At 38.6% G+C, this 23,359-nt stretch overlaps 2 protein-coding genes across 2 annotated transcripts; both read right to left on the bottom strand.

Moving 5' to 3' along the window:
• Nucleotides 1-10,793: 10,793 nt before the first annotated feature.
• Nucleotides 10,794-11,611, bottom strand: LOC113320783. The gene is made up of 2 exons (XM_026568676.1): nt 11,237-11,611; nt 10,794-11,082 (listed from the first exon to the last, which is right to left on the bottom strand). Exons 1-2 carry the CDS (start codon nt 11,553-11,555, stop codon nt 11,066-11,068), a joined length of 336 nt encoding a protein of 111 aa, XP_026424461.1. The 5' UTR covers nt 11,556-11,611; the 3' UTR covers nt 10,794-11,065.
• A 10,634-nt stretch (nt 11,612-22,245) lies between these two features.
• Nucleotides 22,246-23,063, bottom strand: LOC113320676. Its single transcript, XM_026568564.1, has 2 exons — nt 22,689-23,063; nt 22,246-22,534 (listed from the first exon to the last, which is right to left on the bottom strand). The coding sequence occupies exons 1-2, from the start codon at nt 23,005-23,007 to the stop codon at nt 22,518-22,520; spliced, it is 336 nt and encodes a 111-aa protein (XP_026424349.1). The 5' UTR covers nt 23,008-23,063; the 3' UTR covers nt 22,246-22,517.
• Between the last annotated feature and the right edge of the window lie 296 nt (nt 23,064-23,359).

Below are 23,359 nucleotides of genomic sequence, written 5' to 3'. Positions count from 1 at the left end.
AATCATTGGAAACCGGGTTTTCAAGTGATTGCATGACAAAACTCAAGAATATGCTGACTTCTATGGTGCAAGTAAGGCGGTAAAGTCCATGTTTCTCACAAGTATGCAAAGATTACGCATTTGGAATGCATATCTTTGTAGTATTATCAATAGCGAGTACATTACATGTGTGGTAATGGGAATTTTGCGAAAATTCCAGAATGAAAAGATGTTGTTGACCTTTGCAGTGGCAAAGAATATGAAGAACATTTCTATGCGATATATTGAAGATGTTTTCATTGTATCCAGTTGGTGTAAGATTTAAGTAAACTCTCTCGAATGCATCTACCTTGGTGGTAATGGAAAGTATGATTGTGAATCAGCATTTTTGTGGCAGTATGATGCCATAAAAGAAGAATTGGAGGGTCAATTCTTATCTAGCATAAATCTTATTTAAAGGCTGAAGAAAGAAGCGCAAGTTAGGGGAAACCGATACACCACGGTCTTGCATTTGCAAAGATTTCTTCGTTGATGCTAGATGCACACAAGGAGTGTGCTTGCACCTGGTTTATGAGTTGGGTTAGTATGCTTGGACAAGGGTGTCCAAAGACCTGCATTTGATCATAACCACAAGCGGATTTCTTGTCAACTACAAATCAATATTGATACAAAGCTGTTTTGAAGAAGGAGAAAGACAAGAGTTGCCAGTTGTGCATGGGAAGAAAATGGGTTCCAAGTTTGAAGAAGAATGCAGCATTCTTGCTTCATGGAACATTGGCAGTGGTGCCTCATTTGCAAGGATTATGGACTTGTTTGCAACTGTCCAAGGTGTTTGTCCGCGAAAGTCATTGAGTGATATGACTTTGCTGAGCTCTACGGTGATGCTCAGAATCACCAAGTTAAGTCTGTTCCAATTGTGCAAGGGTGCACAAGTTTGCGTTAAGATTTGGGTGATAATTGGCATAGCATGTATACAACAGTAGCATGCGCCAAATAGGATTTGGGCATGGCCAAAATGCATAATTCGTGAAGAAATGCAAGTTAGGTGAATTGTAGATGCATGGAGAAGAAGGACAAAGTAGTGGTGATGCATAAGAATGACATGAGGTCATTTTTAAAGAAATCTTCATGAAAGCTAAAGCAAAATGATATCATCAGTCTAAGAGTATTCAACTAATTGTCAATTATAGTGTGCTTCGTTATGGGAGTGGCATACGAATGTTGATAGTTGGAAGAGTGCATGTGGAAAAGTGAATTGCTACACTGGGGACAGTAGGTGTTGTCTCGCTTCCTTTGTTGCTTAGAAGCGAAGTTGAATTCAGTATTGCAAGGATTGTTAGGTCTTACAAATTGCAATCAGTTTGCGCAAGTATTTGCTCAAGTTTGAGTATACTTTCAGTTTGGGTCGAGTGGACCTTGGTGTTGGAATGAAGTCTCTCTATGTAAGTTAGTAGTGAATGAGGGTATTTGAAGTGAAAGATATTGCCTCTTTCGTTCAAAGTAAAGATATTTTGCGTGGAAGATGCTACACAGCATATTAAGCCAAAATATGCAATAGAAGATGCTGAAAGTGAAAGAAGCAAATAGAGGAGTTGGTGGCATAGTCGAGTTTGTTGCTGAGAGTTATGTGGAAGTGCAAAGGCATTTGGCAAAAATAGCATGGAGTTACGCAGCAAGAATGAAGATGTAAGTCCATCAAGTATATGAGTTAAAATTAACTCATAGTTTGGAAGAACATGATGTTGTTTTTCCGCTACATTAAAGCGTAGCAGTTTGAAAGAGTAAGTGATGCTTAAAGTGCTGGTATCAAAGGCGCGTGAAGAGGGTACCTGGTCTAAAGAGACGGCGTGAAGTCACGGGTATCCTAAGTCATGACTATACCAGAGTCATGCATTTTAATCATGATGTTGCGAAAATGCAAGCAAGTACAGCAAGGTGCGGGTTCTTTTGCATACAAATGATGCAAGTCCAAGAAGTTGAAGTTTGGAACATGATTTGGAGGCCAAATCTTGTGAAAGTCTGGAAGTTTGCAAATTGCAGCAAAGGCTATAGATTGTGGCGCATACCAAGAGTGGTACGGAATCATAGGGTGCATGCCTTAAGGAATGAAATGATTTTGCGTAGGCGCATATGATTGAAGAATTGAGGCCAAGTCTTGTTATGTTTCGTGGTGCAACTGAATTCGGAAAATGAAGGCATAAGACAATGGAAATGATCAGTATGATCAGTTGGGAAGAATCATTACTTGTGTACACTTAGGCAGAAACGATTCATGCGAAGTTCTAGCACAATTCAGGGAATTGTCTAGAAGAATTTCCAAGTTGCATTTGGGTGTTGATATGTGATTGTAGTTGAAGTTGGAGCGTATGCCAACGTGAAAACAACAATACAAGTCAGTAGGATCAATGGCAAGGCAGTAAGATAAGTGATGGCATTTGGTACTAGGCATAAAAGTTTTGGAAAGAATGAGGGCCAAACAAGTTCTAGCACAATTCAGGGAATTGTCTAGAAGAATTTCCAAGTTGCATTTGGGTGTTGATATGTGATTTTAGTTGAAGTTGGAGCGTATGCCAACGTGAAAACAACAATACAAGTCAGTAGGATCAATGGCAAGGCAGTAAGATAAGTGATGGCATTTGGTACTAGGCATTTGCTGAATTCTTAGAGTGGCTCAGAAGCGTGCAAGGCCGGAGAACAAGTATATTAAGTATACTTGGTTGCATTCAACGAGGACGTTGAACAGATTAGGCAGGGGAGGTCTATAACAGGGATGCAAGTGGCGCATAATGATTATGCGTTACAGAGTTGAAGGCCATGTCAGTGTGCAGCCAGGATGGCGCGATACTGCGTAGACTGTCAAGTGCTAAGAATGGCATAACCCCGAAGGGACAATAAGGTGCAAGGGTGGCACCACATTATAAATGCATTTTTCTAAGTAATGAAGCTATTAGCCGACACAATGAAGCTTCATTAAGTAGGAGGCAAGACAAAGCCAAAGTTGCAAGATGCAACATGCAACATGCGAGGTGGCATATTGGCATGTCTGTGGAATTGAGTCGGCCCAAACTCAAGGACGATACAAGCATGTAGAATAGACTAAGGATTAGTCTACGACATTAGTTCAAGGCCGGCCAAATCTTGAATAATTCAAACAAGCTAGTAATGCAAGAGTGGCATTATTATTGTCAAGCAGATTGGCTAAGTGAAGCAAAGGAAGGTTAGGAGTTTGTTATTGGCTTTGCAAGCATGCCAAATGTGTGAGACAAGATAAGTCAGTTATAGAAGTAGTTTGTAACCATTCATAACCACCAAGAACAAGTGTGGCATCAGTTGGCGTGACAACACAAAAGGTGGCAGTTGGAAGTGGCGGTTATGGAAACTACTTGGACACTTGGATGTCCAAGGCTTGTGCAGCGGTTACACAGAAGTTTTGGCCTGATCCTAGTTAGTATAAATAGCTTATGAATCAATAATGTTGGTGTTGTTCAATTGGGAGAAGAACCACTAATGTAGAGAAAGTTTTAGGCATTCACTAAGAGGGTGAATGGCCTGTTTTGGTCCATGTGATGGCCGAGTTTTATAATCTTCCTTTAGTGCAATAAAATGGGTTTTTTACAGTATCCTTTGTGTTCATTATGTTGATGATGTTGTATGAGAATTGATTAAGTACATGGCAGAACCTCTTATGCTTATGGGGGCATAAAGAGTTAGAGAGAAAGAAGAAAAGACTTCTGTTGTGCAAAGCCTTATGAGTGAAGGCAGATGCGTACTTTGATGCAAGTATGCAAGGCTGAATGATTTTGGGTGATGTTGAATCACTGAACCACAATCATTGTCGGCCATGTCCCATGAAAATTTTAGGCGATTAAATGGGCGTGTGACATTTGGTACGATGACCATGTTTGAAATCCAGGTTGGATACTTCACTTCCTTAATGAATCCAGCCTCCAACAGCTTGCAGAGTTCTTTCTCGATCGCCTGGTGATACTCTGGTGCGAATTTTCGTACTTTCTGTCTAAAAGGATTCGTGCCTGGCTTTATACGAAGCTCGTGCTGGATTGTCCTCGGATCGATTCCTGGCATATCTCTTAGCTTCCATCCAAATACGTCCGCATATTCTACAAGTAGCTTGATTAGGGCTGCTTCTCGTTCCTTATCCATTAGAGTGCCTATCTTGATCATCTTAGGGTCTTCTTCGGTCCCTATATTGATCTCATTCGTGGGTTCTATGGGTGTGAATATAGGCTTCGGTTTCCCTAGGAGAGGGACGTTTTTTGATTGCTATTTGGCAGGCTCTTCAGCACCCTTAGACGTTGAAGTACCTGCTTCGGTAGTTAGGACGACACTTTCTTTTGTCAAGCTCTTTCTTGAAATTTCTTCGAGATACAGGTCGATCGCTTTGTCCTTGGCGACAACTTTGTTTTTGTTTCTCCGGGACTTCCGCTGCTTATCTTGTTCATTGTTGAGTTCTTTTCGTAGAGCTTGGCATTCTCGGGCGGTGACCTGATCTCCCTTAATTTCCATTACCCCTTCGGGTGTTGGGAATTTGAGGTATTGGTGATACGTCGCTGCTACTCCCTTGAGTTTGTGTACCCATATTCGACCGATGATGGCATTGTAGGGTGAAGGAGTATCTACTACGCTGAACCGAGTTTCGATCTTCATTGGTCCTGCCTTTACTTCTAACACGATGTCTCTTAGAGGCTTCGTAGGTGCGCCGTTGAATCCGTAGATGGTGTAATAAGAGGACACCAGTTTCTCATCATTCAATTCCATTCGTTTGAACGTATCATAAAACAGAACGTTGACTGAGCTTCCTCCGTCAATCAAGATCTTCTTGACGTTGCATCATGTTATTCGTAAAGTGAGAACTAAGGTATCGTTGTGGTCCTCCGTATCTTCTTTTACATCTTCGGCGTCGAATGTCATCGGTGTATTCATCCATTCTTCATGCTCATCAACTTCGACTCCGTCAATATTGTACAGCTCGCAGTAATCCTCAAACTGTTTTCTCAATCTTTTTCCTGTCTGGGAAGTTAGCGAGGTTCCGTTAGGCTCGGAGCATGAAATGGTGTTGAGTGTTCGATTACCCTCAGGTAATTGAACTTGATTGCTTCATTTTTCCCTGTCATCGGTTTCTGCCTTCTGAACATATTGCTTGAGATCACCCGCGTCAATCAGCTTTTGGATTATTATTTTGAGATTCTTGCACTTTTCAGTCTGGTGCCTGTTGAAGCAGTGATACTCACAGTAGTCTCTTGACTTCTCAGATCGAGGTGGTTGCTTTTCTTTGGACCATGGCCACTCTAAGTTTTCTCGATCCTTAACCTCCCTTAGGATGCGAGTTTAGTTGGTGTTTAACTTCGTGTACACCTGATCTTCAAATTTCCGATTGTCACGCCGACGATCATCCCTTCGTCCTCTCATATCTTCGTTGGGACGTTCAGCTGAGTTTCCCCTCTTGGATCTGCTAGCTTGCTCCACGGAGTTAGTTCGGTGAGGTCTCTGCATTTGGGCCCTCGGATTTTCTCGTTGAATTTCTTCCAATATGGCATGTTTTTCGATGATAACTCGAAGGTCTCATTCGCTTGTGGGTACACTTCCATGGATATCGACAAACAGTGGGCTCATTCTATCCAATCCCTATTTTTAGAAATTGATGCTGACCACCGGATCTATATTCTCTATTGCTTGACAGATTTTGTGCCATCTTTTAGTATATTCTCTGATGTTTTCTTTGTATGCGACCGCCAGCGAGAAGATCTTGTCCATCCCTGTGTTGACGTCCTTGTTGTACATGTAAGTTCTCAAGAATTTCTCGGTGAGATGGCTGTAGAAATCGATGGAATTGGGTGGTAAGTTATCGAACCAGGATAATGCCGATCCTTTCAAGCTCGAAGGGAAATATCTGCAGAGGACTGCGTCGTCCTGATCCCATTGGGCCAAAATACAGTTATAATAACGAAGATGGGTCGCGGGGTCGCTGGATCCATCGTAGCATTCAAACGATGGTATGGGACACTTCTGAGGAATGAGAGCTTTGGCCAAGTGTGGGGTCAGTAGTGTAGCCTTCCTCCTCCTTGTCTTGCTTTCAGTTGTTTGATCTCAGCCATCATTTTGGCCCGAAGGTCCTCAATTGCACGTTGGTGATCATCTTGGATTGAGGATCGTCCTGATCTTCGGTTCTCACTATCGAAATAGTCCGAGTCTTCGAGATCGTAGTCTGGATTGGATGCTCAGTTTCCTCTGGATGCTCTTCGGTTTAATGGCTCGGTATTGTTGGCATTTGTCACGACGATCCTTTGGTCATGATTCGGCTCTGGTGCTTTAGAATTTACTTCATCATGCTGGTGGGACGCTCTTGCACTTTGGAAGATCTTGTCTTTGAGATCTTTAGTTTCCCGAGCCAGTAACGCCACTGCATCTGCGTATACTTTCTGGTCGTTTTTCAATTTCTCGAGCTCTGCTATTAGTTGGAGGGACTGATTCGATCCTTGGTTCGGTGTCCCGTCCTGCCTTTGCCCTCCAATGTCCACAGAGTGATCTTCATCAACTGTTTGGATTAAGGGCATAGGCGGATGGGGAGTTGCCACTGGCGGCCTTAATTTCAAAAGAAAAGAAGGATTTTCTTAGACATCGAAAACCATGAGAATGATTTCCTATATCCAAAAACTCAATCAAATTAATCACAAGTGAACCCATGATTAATTTAATCGGAATACGCAATCAAATTAAACACAAAAAATGATCAATTCAATTGATTATTCTCAACATAAGAGAACTTATGGAGAACTTATGGAGACACGAAAATACTCGACTAGACTAATTACAAGAGAACCCATAATTAATCTAATTGGAATACACAACCAAACTAATCACAAAAGTAATCAATTTAATTGTCATTTGTTTTGCTCGACATAAGAAAACTTACGGAGCAATAACTAAATAATCAAACAAGATGATTAATTTAGTTCAATATGCTCGACATAACATATCTCACGGAACAACAACTAAGCTAAAAAATAAACTTGGTTGTATAGTGCTCAACATAAGATACATTACGGAGCCTCACAGTAATACATAAAATATGGATCAGGGATGATCAATACTGCGGAATACACAAGGATTCATTCTATTTTCCATCACTATTTGCATAACGATATTTAATAGACATAATCCTTGAAAACAAAAGATTTTAACCTATCTTCCATCAAAAATTTGACAATATAGGCTTAAATTTTGTATTTGTCAAAAGTCCATTCATTCTTTTACCAGTACGTGAATACCGATCACGAACGACTTTACTTTTGACAAAGTATGGGATGAACATAGTTCACGGATGTAAACATCAATATCCCATAAAAAATTGCAATATACAAAATCATAAAGATTAATACTGCAAAAACATCATCTTCCAAAAAGTTTTTAGAATTTAAACCAATAAACCTAAAAAAGAACAAGAAGATGAAAAATAATAGTTATGTGTAGTCACAATCATTGTTATTCAAAGCACTAGTTATTCTTCCAACTAAATCAAAAATAAGACATACTAGGAAAATAAACATATATGAAGCATTTCTCTTACTTTGAATATTCTTCTCATATTCCCTGTATTCATCAAGCTGATCTTCGACTAGGTCAATCCTAGATTCAAGACTATACATCTTTTCTTGAAGTCTTTTGGAAAAAGCTTCGAGTTCACTTTTCAGGGCACATACTTGATCCAAGACAAGATTCATGGTTAAAGAGATCTTATCAAATTGGGAGACTGAAGGATTCTCATCGGTCGATGAGATACGATTGTCATAACACATCTCGTTATCAGAGGAATCAAAACGAATCTCCTTAGAGGGAAACATAACATTCCATACTTCACTTTATTTACTTGAAAGACTAGAGGAGGACATGATAGAGAAGGTAAATGAAATGAGCATCCAGAAGAGGAGAAACTTCATTTTAAAGGAATGAAGATGAAGAATTTCCAAAAAAAAACTTTTACCAAACCCTAACAGAATTCGGTTATCTCCCGAAAAAGTCTTTTAAAGAGCCAGAAACCGTACATGAACAATAACGGTACAAGAGGAGAATAAAAAAAAGCCAAATACTCCTAGATATTTAACATACACATTCCAATACAACCCTCTCGAAAATCATGATTCTTGCCTAAGAGGGATAGACGAAAGAATTGGATGCTCAGTTTCCTCTGGATTGGATGCTCAGTTTCCTCTGGATGCTCTTCGGTTTAATGGCTCGATATTGTTGGCATTTGTCACGACGATCCTTTGGTCATGATTCGGCTCTGGTGCTTTAGAATTTGCTTCATCATGCTGGTGGGACGCTCTTGCACTGTGGGAGATCTTGTCTTTGAGCTCTTTAGTTTCCCGAGCCAGTAACGCCACTGCATCTGCGTATACTTTCTGGTCGTTTTTCAATTTCTCGAACTCTGCTATTAGTTGGAGGGACTGATTCGATCCTTGGTTCGGTGTCCTGTCCTGCCTTTGCCCTCCAATGGCCACAGAGTGATTTTCATCAACTGTTTGGATTAAGGGCATAGGCGGATGGGGAGTTGCCACTGGCGGCTCAACATGCGGGGTCGATGGCCGGTTTATTGTCAGCAAGGGCGGGACAGTCGGTAAGGTTTGGTTTTGATCATTTGTTGGCGGAATTCCGAAGGATGGTTGTTGCATCGTAGAATCTGAAAATCCTTCGCGTTGTTCGTGAGCACGGGATGTCGCTGCTGTCTTCGCTGCATCAGCTTTGGACGTCATAGCTTTGACTGTTGTTGCTGCTACAGCGTTGGCATCTAGTGGTGAGGTGATTTACGCTATATCCGACTTCTGTCTTGGTACCTTCATCTTGTCACCTTTTTGTTTACTACGTGTCATAACTGGTGTCATCCTTGGTGTTTCTTTGGACGATGCTTTGGTTTTTCCCCAATCCTTCGTTTTCTCCATCTTTGGTTTTCTGCAAAAACGAAACGTCGTCGAAAAAATAGAATCCACCTAGGTTTTGTTAGCAAAATTTATTTGAAGAGAAAGGGCATAAATCTCAACTTACACTTAAAAAATTTAAAGGAAAACAAGGCTTGGAGAAAATTTTCTTTTCAATAGTGTAGATCCAACCGTTGCAAATATAGATCGAGTCATGAATTTTAAAGTACGTCACGAATACAGGCATATCTTACTTAAATACACCCACATCTGCTCCAAGAGTGATAGAAAGCTTAAATAAAATGATTTCAAAAGGTATTCACCCGGAGATCCATTTCAAAAGAAGGTGCTAAATGGATCTAAAAGGCTTACATCTTGTTAGAAAACAAATATTTAGGAAATTCTTTCAAAGCGAACATTTGAGCTAAAACGTTTTTGCAATAGAAAACGTAGATTAGCAAGGGTTTTTTGAAAGGAAGAACAACGGTAAGTTTCCCAAAACACTATTACATGGGGAATAGCGTTGTGAGCCCCAAAAAAGGGTAAAATCACAGGGAAAGATAAATCTTTTACCGGGACATAGTCCCTGTTTCTAGCGCCAGATTGTGAACACGGAAATAACAATGGTATCAATGTGTCCACAAACAATATTCGCATTACACACAAAATTATTGAGAAGAGTGAAATACGAGTAAGACTGTATAAGTACGATGCTAATTAGACTCAGAGCCTTAGGGCTCGTCCTTGTCTAGCCATAGGGGAGTAACTAAACAGATCTATCAATGCACGATATATAACATAACAAAGTATATAATTAAAATAGAAGGTTGAAAGTACGGAATGTAAATGAGACGATGATTTACGTGGTTCAGTACTAAGGCCTACATCCACGGGGATTGTTGTTTCACTATGTATTGAGAGGTTACAAAGGTAGTCGAATGACTTTGGGGTGAGGAACGAAGCTGAGAAGAGGATGAAACTCATACTTACTCTTGCAATCTCTCTCTCCTATATTCTCTCCCACTTTAACTTAAAATTGGTCGACCCCTCTCTCTCAGTGGAGAGGAGTATTTATAGACTTCTTTAGTGGGGCCCTCTTCTATAGACAGTCGTATCCTTATCGTCTTGATTTTGGTGCCGACCCCGATGGTATCTCTGGTCTCTTCCAATGGCTCCAACGGCAATACAGGGTATCGATTGGTCACCTCTTTCTCCTCCATAGGGTAATTGACACGTACCCTATGCTCATAGTGTTTAATGCAGGTGGTTGGGTGCTCTGCATGCGCCAGACAGATGTTTGATGCCCCTATCACATCCTTGTCAGTGAGACTCATCCTCGCCGTTGATCTTGGATCTTCCTCGGGATGGAGTAAATTAGGTCTTTGGGTGCTTCTCAGTACTTCGCGGTGCTCGGTTCCTTTGGTGCTCCTTGACTCTCCATCGTAGGATCAGCTCGATGATGAGTAGATGGGATGATGGATATCTTTAGCGTGTCGGAACGTGGCATCATATCTCGATGTCTAAGTGTTGCATGTCTTCCACGTGTGATTATTTATACACGTGGCAGATTTTGAATTATGTGTATACAGAAATAGTAAAAAGTAAACATAATCGGATCAAAAAACAGGAAAAAATATCCAATGGATGTGAATTGCGAGTACAATTTTAAGGCTGCTAATAGGGTGTACCAAATTTCTTAAGGGTGTACCAAATTACACGTAAGACAAAAAAATTCATCATCTTTAGGTTGGCACAGCCCCAGACAATTTGGCACTCCTTATTAGTAACGTTGTTCATCTTTTTGCTGCGCGTGACAGCAGGACTCTAAATATAAACGGGAAAAGCGGTGTTCTGTATTTTGGATTCAAATTTCAAACACACAGGCAACGAAAAGATAGTGTTATGTATTATTTTATTTCTGAAAGCATAGCAATAATAATGATGAACATGTTAGTACATAATAGAGACTAAGGAAGAGAAATTAGAATCCTCTTCACTTCATACTAGTTCTAACATGTTTAGAGATCAATGCCGTCAGCACACTTTATTACCATTCCTACTAACAAAAGAAGACTTGCGACAACCAAGGAATATCAGATCTCCCCTATAAGATAATATTAGAACTCTCCATCTTATTTTTCCTGATTTTTCATGGCTTATGGAATAGTCTCACCTGCAATGACACAAAGTAACATCAACGTAAGACAAATTAAAAATAAAAATTAGCCACATCACAAATATAATAAAGTCTTCTACAGTAGAGGAAGTATGGAAGATCAAATTATTAATCGATCAAAATATTTTAATTTTTAATTATGAGTACTTACTTCCACATTTGATTCCATGGGGAAGATCCTTGCCACAATACTGAGCAACATAAAGCACTTTTTTGATGCTAACATAATTCTCAATCTGAGGAGTAACATGTTGACAGACACAAGGAATATCAACTCCCCGAACAACATCACAACATCCTCGAGATGGTCGGAACTTTGGTCCAACCTTCGAAACATACTGAGCACACCGGCTACTCAGTCCCTCGAGATCGCCATCACAGCCATCAGCTGAAACTTCATTAGTACTGGTAGCTGCTAATACTACAACCATCAATACTGCAAACCCAAGAAACCCGACCTTTGATGCCATATTCTTTCTTGAACTACTAGATTATACGATAAATGATACTTCTATATTTCTTTGTTTGTGTAGGTTTTACAATATATATAGGAAATGAAAGGCTCGGACAGAGGGGTAATTAGGCTATACATACTCCAGTTAAAATGAAGTTAAAACCGGTTGAATTCGAACACATTCCAGTTAAAAAAAGAAGAAGAAGAATTCGAACACTGACGTAGGGTAACAAATCTACGACTCTAATGATATTTCTGTGATAATCATGCGGTTCTAAAGAGTAGAGACTAAAGAAAAAAAATACAATAATAGTTATTCACCCGTGAACGAAGTGGGGCATGTCGGCATGAGAGGGAAGTGCTGTTTTAGAAATTGGAATAAATTAAGGTGTGTACGACAGACCGACAAAGAATAAAGAAGAAAAACAGGGATTGTGGGACCTAGGTTTGTAAAGGGTGTCACAACTTACACCATGTTTGTTTACTCCTGACTCATCTGAGTCGTCCGGATCTGAATCATCTGGATCTGAGTGAAATCACCTGACTCATCTGGATCTGAGTCGATATGTTTGTTTTGAGTCAGATCTGACTCATCTGACTCGGAAATAAGTGAGTCAGTGGTTTGGTCTCATGAGTCAGGGGTATTTTGTTACCTGACTCAAATGAGTCCGAGTCAGGGGTTATGTCTGAATCAGAGGTCGAGTCAGATCTGACTCAAAATGGAAAACAAACGGTCTGACTGCTGACTCGGTCCGAGTCAGGGGTCGACTCAGATTCAGACGCCGAGTCAGCTGCAAACAAACAAGGTCTTAGTCACGACCTGGGTCAGGGTCAAGGTCAAGGTCAATGGTCGTGAAAAAGTCGAAATGGAATCACGGAAAATAAGTTGAGATGGGGCCAAGATATGTGACATTCTGGGTCAAGGTCGATGGTGGTGGCATGAATGGAAGATAACTATGATTTTGGGCATACTGAAATCTTATTAGGCATACTGAATAAAAACAAAAAAAGATGTGAAATAACAAAATCAGAAATTTCCTTAACCAAATTTTTTTAATGACAAATCTACCCTTTACGTATTAGTGTTAGTAATCTGGATTAGTGATTAAAATTTTTGTTTAGTGATTAAGATAATTTTCAGAATTATAAAGGTTTGTTTAGATGAAATATTTTGGGGAAAAAAAATCAAAGTTTTTATTGAGAAGGAGAGAAGGAGAAAGTGAGAAAAATTTTCTTCTTGATTCAATGGAGGATGAGGAGGGTCATTCTTCATCTAAAAAACCTAGGAAAATACATATCAACTACAACAATGATCCAGAAATGGCTGATTTCTTAGATTGTGAGAATGATTTTACACAAACTAAAACTCAAGATGATGATTTTTATGAGCCAAATCTATATGATGAATACATAGATGGGGAACCCAATGCTTCTAACACACATGTACACTTCTATTTTATGTTTAATCTCACTTTTGTGGCTTGAAATCATCAAAAAATTATATTTTTCATCATGGTTCGGTGAACCAGGACTATATTCGGCTTAAAAATATAAGCCGAACCCACTAAATTGATGAACAGTTCGGCTAGCTGAATTTGTTAACGTTATATGCCGAACCTTCATTTTCCAACTTCCAACCTATTTGCAAGTTCCTAGTTCGGCTTATATTAAAGTCTAATAACAAGCCGAACTTATTCCCGAGAGTTAGGTTCGGTTCTCACTCTAAATATCATATCAGCCGAACTATATATTTTTCCAAGTTCGGCTCATATTCAGAAAATCACATCAGCCGAACATGATACTGATTTTCCATGAAACACTTAAATTCATACACATTTAGGGGTTAGGCTTTTTATTACATATGTTTTCTATTGTGCAGCCTTTTCATATGATGAACCAAACAAAAAAAGTGGAAATTACTAAAAGTGTTAAGAAAGTGAAGTCTAATGATGGAGAATACCAAGGTCCATATTAAACTCATTAAAATCAAATAGATCTTATCTTTAACTTCAAGATAATGAAAAGACAAACACAGCGCAAAAAGAATGAGGTCATTCCGACATCGAACGAAAAAGTTATGGCCAAAACAAGATCGAAAAACTTGAGTGTGCAAAGAGAAGGTTCGGATGATAACTCAACAACCCGAGCTAACTGAACCTAGAGCCTGCAAATCAATATTTTTGAAGTGTTACAGATAGAGGTTCGGCTTGAAAGTGATCTAATCGAGTCAGCCGAACCTGATAACCACGTGGGGTAAATTTCACTTCTCATGTTCGGCCGGGAAGGTTTGCAAGGTATTAGCCGAACCTGACACTGTTCTGGGACGTATTCAATATACATTTTGGGGTTCGACTAAAAATTGACATTTACGGTTTAGCCGAACTTTTCATAGACACTTTCATGGTGAAATTTCAAGAACAGTTCGGCTCAAAACTCAACTCAATTATCAGCCGAACCCGCTACTGTAACCGTCAAAAACCCTAAGTTTTTAGCAATTTAACCCATTCAATCCATGAAAAACAACAAATAAAAGATTGGGTTTGTAAGGAATACCTTCTTATCCTCATTTCAGTATTTGGAGCTTCAAATGGTTGAATTTTCGATTCAATTTCCGGTTCAATTATAGTTTTTACACCTTCATCTTCAATTGGTTCTTCTTCTTTAATTCATGGATTGGAAGAGGATTTAGAACACCTGACGTTTGCTTTTTTCTTTGTACGATCCATTATATAGTTCAATTTAACCGATGATCGAATTTTCACGAATCGATAATTAATTACATTGATGAAAAAAAAATCTGAGAGAAAAGGAAGGTGGTTTAGCTGGAGGAAGAAGAAGAGATGTTTAGGATAGTTTATTTTTTGATTTTAGGTTCAAGGGTATATAGGTAATTGAACTACCCAATAGACACCCCTTATGAGTTCACCTAGGATGGGAAAACTATTTTGTATGCCTTGAAAGGTTTTGGTATTCCTAAAATCATAGTTCATAAAAGAACGTTATTTGTGATCACGGGAAAAAAAATTGGTCTCTTTTGATTTGATTTTGGACCCATAAGCTTTAGCAATGCTTTATACGAAGTTAATTTTCAAGATTTTGGCTATCAGACCGAAAAAGAAAAAAGTTCTTCACAAGATAATTGCTCCAAACCCGTTGGCGTTCATCTCGAAAAGATAAATAATGGATAATATTGTCTTTTTCATGAGATGTTGCATTCTATGAACAGTAGTAAATCCAAAAAAATACTTAACCTTAAAACTTGATTTCTCTAAAATTTTCGCCAAAATGGATTGGAATTTTATTGTTTATTGTTTAGTAAGTTTGAGTTTACTAAAAAACGGTGCAATATTATCTTTGGATGCATCTCAACCGTTACATTAACAGTACTTTTAAATGAGGTTCCAAGTGAAAAAGCGGGGATCTAACAACACCACCCAATATTTCGCTTAGCAATCTGTATGGACAAACTCAAATATCCTTTTAAGAGAATCAACAAGACTCAATCAATTAAAAGTATATCAACGAGTTACTATCTTCTTGATTTGATTTACCCAAGCAAGAACTGCGAGTTCTAATCAAATACAAGGAATAACTTGGATGGTACCAAATACCAATATCCAAGGATCAATCAATGACAATCAACAACCAAAGGTTGGATTACTCTAATTGATGATCTAACGCACAACCTGTATTATTCCAATTATAAAGATAAACCAATATAATGCAGAAATAGGAATAACGCGGACACCGGAAATTTTGTTAACGAGGAAACCGCAAATGCAGAAAAACCCCGGCACCTAGTCCAGATTTGAACACATATTGTATTAAACCGCTACAGACACTAGCCTACTCCAAGCTAACTTCAGACTGGACTGTAGTTGAACCCCAATCAGTCTCCCACTGATGCAAGGTACAGTTGTACTCCCTACGCTTCTGATCTCAGCAGGATACTGCGCACTTGATTCCCTTAGATGATCTCACCCACAACTAAGAGTTGCTACGACCCAAAGTCGAAGACTTGATAATAAAAAAATCTGTCTCACACAGACAAGTCTATCAACGGATTAATCTGTCTCCCACAGATAAACCCGTCTTTTGATAATAATCAAGGTGAACAAGAACCAATTGATAATCCGGTCTTATATTCCCGAAGAACAACCTAGAGTTCTCAATCACCTCACAACAATCTTAATCGTATGGTAGCGAAACAAGATGTTGCGGAATCACAAACAATGAGACGAAGATGTTTGTGATTACTTTTTATATCTTGCCTATCAGAGATATCAATCTCGAGCCAATCAGTCTAATTGTACCCGTACGATAGAAGATGCAAGATCAGATCACACAACTATGATAAAAGTAGTATCGGTCTGGCTTCACATTCCCAATGAAGTCTTTAAGTCGTTAACCTGGTTTTAGAAGAAGAAAACCAAAGGTTAAAGGAGAACCGACTCTAGTATGCAAACTAGTATCACACCGATGTATCCTTTATATAGTCTTTCAAATCAGGGTTTGCAATTAAGTTACCTTGGTAACAAAGCAATCAATATCCACCGTTAGATGAAAACCTGATTTAGATTCAAGCTAATATTTCTCAACCGTTAGATCGAAAACTTAGCTTGTTACACACACTTGACAATGCATGCTTCTAGGTTTGTTAACCGTACCCAAACGTATGCACTTATTGGTTCAACAATAGTTAACCAAAAGGTTAGCCATATGAGCATATCATATCAACCACGTTCTTCTTTACCATAACTAGTTCAAATGATTTCAAATGAACTAGTTAGAGAGTTGTTCAATTGCAAGAAAATCTCATGTACTACACAAGACACAATTGAAGCAAAGATGATTTGATTCACTTGAATCGGTTCATGAACTTTTATATCCATGGTTTGCAAACTGAATTCCTTAGTCTTTCTAAGTTTAAGTTCAGAAATCATATTCAGATAAATAACCTTCTCAAGTTCGCAGACTAGGTTCGGGGACTTAAGTTACCGGGAAGAGTTTACAAACTCCAGCAGAAATTCTCGAGTATGAGAACTTTGCCGGTTCTCGGACTGAGTTCGCGGACTTAGCTTCACGCAAGTATTTTGTCAACTCCTTCTGAAATTCTCGGGTTTGAGAACTTCGGCAGTTCGCGGACTGAGTTCGCGGACTTGGCTCACGCCATTCTTCCGGTTATCTTGATCAACAAAGTTCGCAAACTTTGGTTCAAGAAATAGGACTTATACATAAATGTGTTTCCACAACAATGCTTATGTACACCATTGGTTATGTAATCTAAACTCTCATTTCAATCATTGAAAATTCTTAGAGGACATTATATAGTTGTTACACCATTTCTCGTCAAGGAAGTTTTCAAGATGATTGAAACATATCATGACTTTCGTCACATGGTAAAGATAAACTTGGTTAAAGAAAAAAGCTTACCAACTTATATTTCGAGATATAGATAGGCGAGGTATACTCGGCTCGAAATACCAAATGTGTATAATCAAAGTCTATATATATAGCATACGACTTCTTGTATCAAAGAGTAGGAGATAGATTAGATAGACTTTTGAGTGATAGATAAGTTCAAGTCTTCACATACCTTTTTGTCGAGAAGTTCCACCGGTTCCTTGACTAGTTCTTCTACTTGTATGATGAATCGCCATGAAGTCCTTGAGCTCAACTACACTTTCTATCCTAGTCCGAGACTTAGCTATAATAGACTAGAAATCAAGACATATAGTTTTGATCACTAACATTGACAAACATGCTTGAGATAGCAACGCATGCGAGTTCGACCGAGCAATGCTCTAACAATCTCCCCTTTTGTCAATTTTAGTGACAAAACTATCAATACATATGGAATACAAAAAAGATAAAAAAATTTAGTAGCTCCTATTCCACATGTCAAATCTTCAACATTCCTCGAAATCTTCGTCACTTCCAAGTACTCCAATGATCCCAACAGTTGTAAGTTTAGCATCACTGCTGTTGAAGATCCGTATCTATGACAATGAGAAAACATAGTTCTCGATCATTGTTATACAGTGTCACAGTATTATTACACAACGTCAAAGTTCAATTATATCATAACTTCAACAATAATACTATGGTGATATGTATCACTCCCCCTTAGTCAATACTCCATCTCACATGGAAACCACTCCCCCTTACATAATGATCCGAAAACCATATGTATTTGTAGTATGAACTACATATTAATTCTCCCCCTTTTTGTCAATAAAATTGGCAAAGGTACAAGAACGAGATCATAATGAAATTTCCGAGAGAGACATTTAATGACAAAAGGAAAAAAATATATACCAACTAATTTAGATGCAATCATAAAGACGAAGTTAAATGCATTCATCAAGGAGTTTAAAGATACAAGATAACCCCTCTAAAATTCCACAGCCGCACACCCCTCAAGATATGACCATTAAGCACAAGTTCAAAAGAACTCTCCCCTATTTGATGTCATTCCCGAAGGAACAACAAGAGCGACCTTAATTTCAAAAGAAAAGAAGGATTTTCTTAGACATCGAAAACCATGAGAATGATTTCCTATATCCAAAAACTCAATCAAATTAATCACAAGTGAACCCATGATTAATTTAATCGGAATACGCAATCAAATAAACACAAAAAATGATCAATTCAATTGATTATTCTCAACATAAGAGAACTTATGGAGAACTTATGGAGACACGAAAATACTCGACTAGACTAATTACAAGAGAACCCATAATTAATCTAATTGGAATACACAACCAAACTAATCACAAAAGTAATCAATTTAATTGTCATTTGTTTTGCTCGACATAAGAAAACTTACGGAGCAATAACTAAATAATCAAACAAGATGATTAATTTAGTTCAATATGCTCGACATAACATATCTCACGGAACAACAACTAAGCTAAAAAATAAACTTGGTTGTATAGTGCTCAACATAAGATACATTACGGAGCCTCACAGTAATACATAAAATATGGATCAGGGATGATCAATACTGCGGAATACACAAGGATTCATTCTATTTTCCATCACTATTTGCATAACGATATTTAATAGACATAATCCTTGAAAACAAAAGATTTTAACCTATCTTCCATCAAAAATTTGACAATATAGGCTTAAATTTTGTATTTGTCAAAAGTCCATTCATTCTTTTACCAGTACGTGAATACCGATCACGAACGACTTTACTTTTGACAAAGTATGGGATGAACATAGTTCACGGATGTAAACATCAATATCCCATAAAAAATTGCAATATACAAAATCATAAAGATTAATACTGCAAAAACATCATCTTCCCAAAAAGTTTTTAGAATTTAAACCAATAAACCTAAAAAAGAACAAGAAGATGAAATAATAGTTATGTGTAGTCACAATCATTGTTATTCAAAGCACTAGTTATTCTTCCAACTAAATCAAAAATAAGACATACTAGGAAAATAAACATATATGAAGCATTTCTCTTACTTTGAATATTCTTCTCATATTCCCTGTATTCATCAAGCTGATCTTCGACTAGGTCAATCCTAGATTCAAGACTATACATCTTTTCTTGAAGTCTTTTGGAAAAAGCTTCGAGTTCACTTTTCAGGGCACATACTTGATCCAAGACAAGATTCATGGTTAAAGAGATCTTATCAAATTGGGAGACTGAAGGATTCTCATCGGTCGATGAGATACGATTGTCATAACACATCTCGTTATCAGAGGAATCAAAACGAATCTCCTTAGAGGGAAACATAACATTCCATACTTCACTTTATTTACTTGAAAGACTAGAGGAGGACATGATAGAGAAGGTAAATGAAATGAGCATCCAGAAGAGGAGAAACTTCATTTTAAAGGAATGAAGATGAAGAATTTCCAAAAAAAACTTTTACCAAACCCTAACAGAATTCGGTTATCTCCCGAAAAAGTCTTTTAAAGAGCCAGAAACCGTACATGAACAAAACGGTACAAGAGGAGAATAAAAAAAAGCCAAATACTCCTAGATATTTAACATCACATTCCAATACAACCCTCTCTCGAAAATCATGATTCTTGCCTAAGAGGGATAGACGAAAGAATTGGATGCTCAGTTTCCTCTGGATTGGATGCTCAGTTTCCTCTGGATGCTCTTCGGTTTAATGGCTCGATATTGTTGGCATTTGTCACGACGATCCTTTGGTCATGATTCGGCTCTGGTGCTTTAGAATTTGCTTCATCATGCTGGTGGGACGCTCTTGCACTGTGGGAGATCTTGTCTTTGAGCTCTTTAGTTTCCCGAGCCAGTAACGCCACTGCATCTGCGTATACTTTCTGGTCGTTTTTCAATTTCTCGAACTCTGCTATTAGTTGGAGGGACTGATTCGATCCTTGGTTCGGTGTCCTGTCCTGCCTTTGCCCTCCAATGGCCACAGAGTGATTTTCATCAACTGTTTGGATTAAGGGCATAGGCGGATGGGGAGTTGCCACTGGCGGCTCAACATGCGGGGTCGATGGCCGGTTTATTGTCAGCAAGGGCGGGACAGTCGGTAAGGTTTGGTTTTGATCATTTGTTGGCGGAATTCCGAAGGATGGTTGTTGCATCGTAGAATCTGAAAATCCTTCGCGTTGTTCGTGAGCACGGGATGTCGCTGCTGTCTTCGCTGCATCAGCTTTGGACGTCATAGCTTTGACTGTTGTTGCTGCTACAGCGTTGGCATCTAGTGGTGAGGTGATTTACGCTATATCCGACTTCTGTCTTGGTACCTTCATCTTGTCACCTTTTTGTTTACTACGTGTCATAACTGGTGTCATCCTTGGTGTTTCTTTGGACGATGCTTTGGTTTTTCCCCAATCCTTCGTTTTCTCCATCTTTGGTTTTCTGCAAAAACGAAACGTCGTCGAAAAAAATCCACCTAGGTTTTGTTAGCAAAATTTATTTGAAGAGAAAGGGCATAAATCTCAACTTACACTTAAAAAATTTAAAGGAAAACAAGGCTTGGAGAAAATTTTCTTTTCAATAGTGTAGATCCAACCGTTGCAAATATAGATCGAGTCATGAATTTTAAAGTACTTCACGAATACAGGCATATCTTACTTAAATACACCCACATCTGCTCCAAGAGTGATAGAAAGCTTAAATAAAATGATTTCAAAAGGTATTCACCCGGAGATCCATTTCAAAAGAAGGTGCTAAATGGATCTAAAAGGCTTACATCTTGTTAGAAAACAAATATTTAGGAAATTCTTTCAAAGCGAACATTTGAGCTAAAACGTTTTTGCAATAGAAAACGTAGATTAGCAAGGGTTTTTTGAAAGGAAGAACAACGGTAAGTTTCCCAAAACACTATTACATGGGGAATAGCGTTGTGAGCCCCAAAAAAGGGTAAAATCACAGGGAAAAATAAATCTTTTACCGGGACATAGTCCCTGTTTCTAGCGCCAGATTGTGAACACGGAAATAACAATGGTATCAATGTGTCCACAAACAATATTCGCATTACACACAAAATTATTGAGAAGAGTGAAATACGAGTAAGACTGTATAAGTACGATGCTAATTAGACTCAGAGCCTTAGGGCTCGTCCTTGTCTAGCCATAGGGGAGTAACTAAACAGATCTATCAATGCACGATATATAACATAACAAAGTATATAATTAAAATAGAAGGTTGAAAGTACGGAATGTAAATGAGACGATGATTTACGTGGTTCAGTACTAAGGCCTACATCCACGGGGATTGTTGTTTCACTATGTATTGAGAGGTTACAAAGGTAGTCGAATGACTTTGGGGTGAGGAACGAAGCTGAGAAGAGGATGAAACTCATACTTACTCTTGCAATCTCTCTCTCCTATATTCTCTCCCACTTTAACTTAAAATTGGTCGACCCCTCTCTCTCAGTGGAGAGGAGTATTTATAGACTTCTTTAGTGGGGCCCTCTTCTATAGACAGTCGTATCCTTATCGTCTTGATTTTGGTGCCGACCCCGATGGTATCTCTGGTCTCTTCCAATGGCTCCAACGGCAATACAGGGTATCGATTGGTCACCTCTTTCTCCTCCATAGGGTAATTGACACGTACCCTATGCTCATAGTGTTTAATGCAGGTGGTTGGGTGCTCTGCATGCGCCAGACAGATGTTTGATGCCCCTATCACATCCTTGTCAGTGAGACTCATCCTCGCCGTTGATCTTGGATCTTCCTCGGGATGGAGTAAATTAGGTCTTTGGGTGCTTCTCAGTACTTCGCGGTGCTCGGTTCCTTTGGTGCTCCTTGACTCTCCATCGTAGGATCAGCTCGATGATGAGTAGATGGGATGATGGATATCTTTAGCGTGTCGGAACGTGGCATCATATCTCGATGTCTAAGTGTTGCATGTCTTCCACGTGTGATTATTTATACACGTGGCAGATTTTGAATTATGTGTATACAGAAATAGTAAAAAGTAAACATAATCGGATCAAAAAACAGGAAAAAATATCCAATGGATGTGAATTGCGAGTACAATTTTAAGGCTGCTAATAGGGTGTACCAAATTTCTTAAGGGTGTACCAAATTACACGTAAGACAAAAAAATTCATCATCTTTAGGTTGGCACAGCCCCAGACAATTTGGCACTCCTTATTAGTAACGTTGTTCATCTTTTTGCTGCGCGTGACAGCAGGACTCTAAATATAAACGGGAAAGGCGGTGTTCTGTATTTTGGATTCAAATTTCAAACACACAGGCAACGAAAAGATAGTGTTATGTATTATTTTATTTCTGAAAGCATAGCAATAATAATGATGAACATGTTAGTACATAATAGAGACTAAGGAAGAGAAATTAGAATCCTCTTCACTTCATACTAGTTCTAACATGTTTAGAGATCAATGCCGTCAGCACACTTTATTACCATTCCTACTAACAAAAGAAGACTTGCGACAACCAAGGAATATCAGATCTCCCCTATAAGATAATATTAGAACTCTCCATCTTATTTTTCCTGATTTTTCATGGCTTATGGAATAGTCTCACCTGCAATGACACAAAGTAACATCAACGTAAGACAAATTAAAAATAAAAATTAGCCACATCACAAATATAATAAAGTCTTCTACAGTAGAGGAAGTATGGAAGATCAAATTATTAATCGATCAAAATATTTTAATTTTTAATTATGAGTACTTACTTCCACATTTGATTCCATGGGGAAGATCCTTGCCACAATACTGAGCAACATAAAGCACTTTTTTGATGCTAACATAATTCTCAATCTGAGGAGTAACATGTTGACAGACACAAGGAATATCAACTCCCCGAACAACATCACAACATCCTCGAGATGGTCGGAACTTTGGTCCAACCTTCGAAACATACTGAGCACACCGGCTACTCAGTCCCTCGAGATCGCCATCACAGCCATCAGCTGAAACTTCATTAGTACTGGTAGCTGCTAATACTACAACCATCAATACTGCAAACCCAAGAAACCCGACCTTTGATGCCATATTCTTTCTTGAACTACTAGATTATACGATAAATGATACTTCTATATTTCTTTGTTTGTGTAGGTTTTACAATATATATAGGAAATGAAAGGCTCGGACAGAGGGGTAATTAGGCTATACATACTCCAGTTAAAATGAAGTTAAAACCGGTTGAATTCGAACACATTCCAGTTAAAAAAAGAAGAAGAAGAATTCGAACACTGACGTAGGGTAACAAATCTACGACTCTAATGATATTTCTGTGATAATCATGCGGTTCTAAAGAGTAGAGACTAAAGAAAAAAAATACAATAATAGTTATTCACCCGTGAACGAAGTGGGGCATGTCGGCATGAGAGGGAAGTGCTGTTTT

Source organism: Papaver somniferum, chromosome 11 (assembly GCF_003573695.1).
Source record: "Papaver somniferum cultivar HN1 chromosome 11, ASM357369v1, whole genome shotgun sequence".
Lineage (NCBI taxonomy): Eukaryota > Viridiplantae > Streptophyta > Magnoliopsida > Ranunculales > Papaveraceae > Papaver > Papaver somniferum.
The sequence above is the reverse complement of the archived record's forward strand: the minus strand, read 5'-3'. Positions and strand labels throughout refer to the sequence as shown.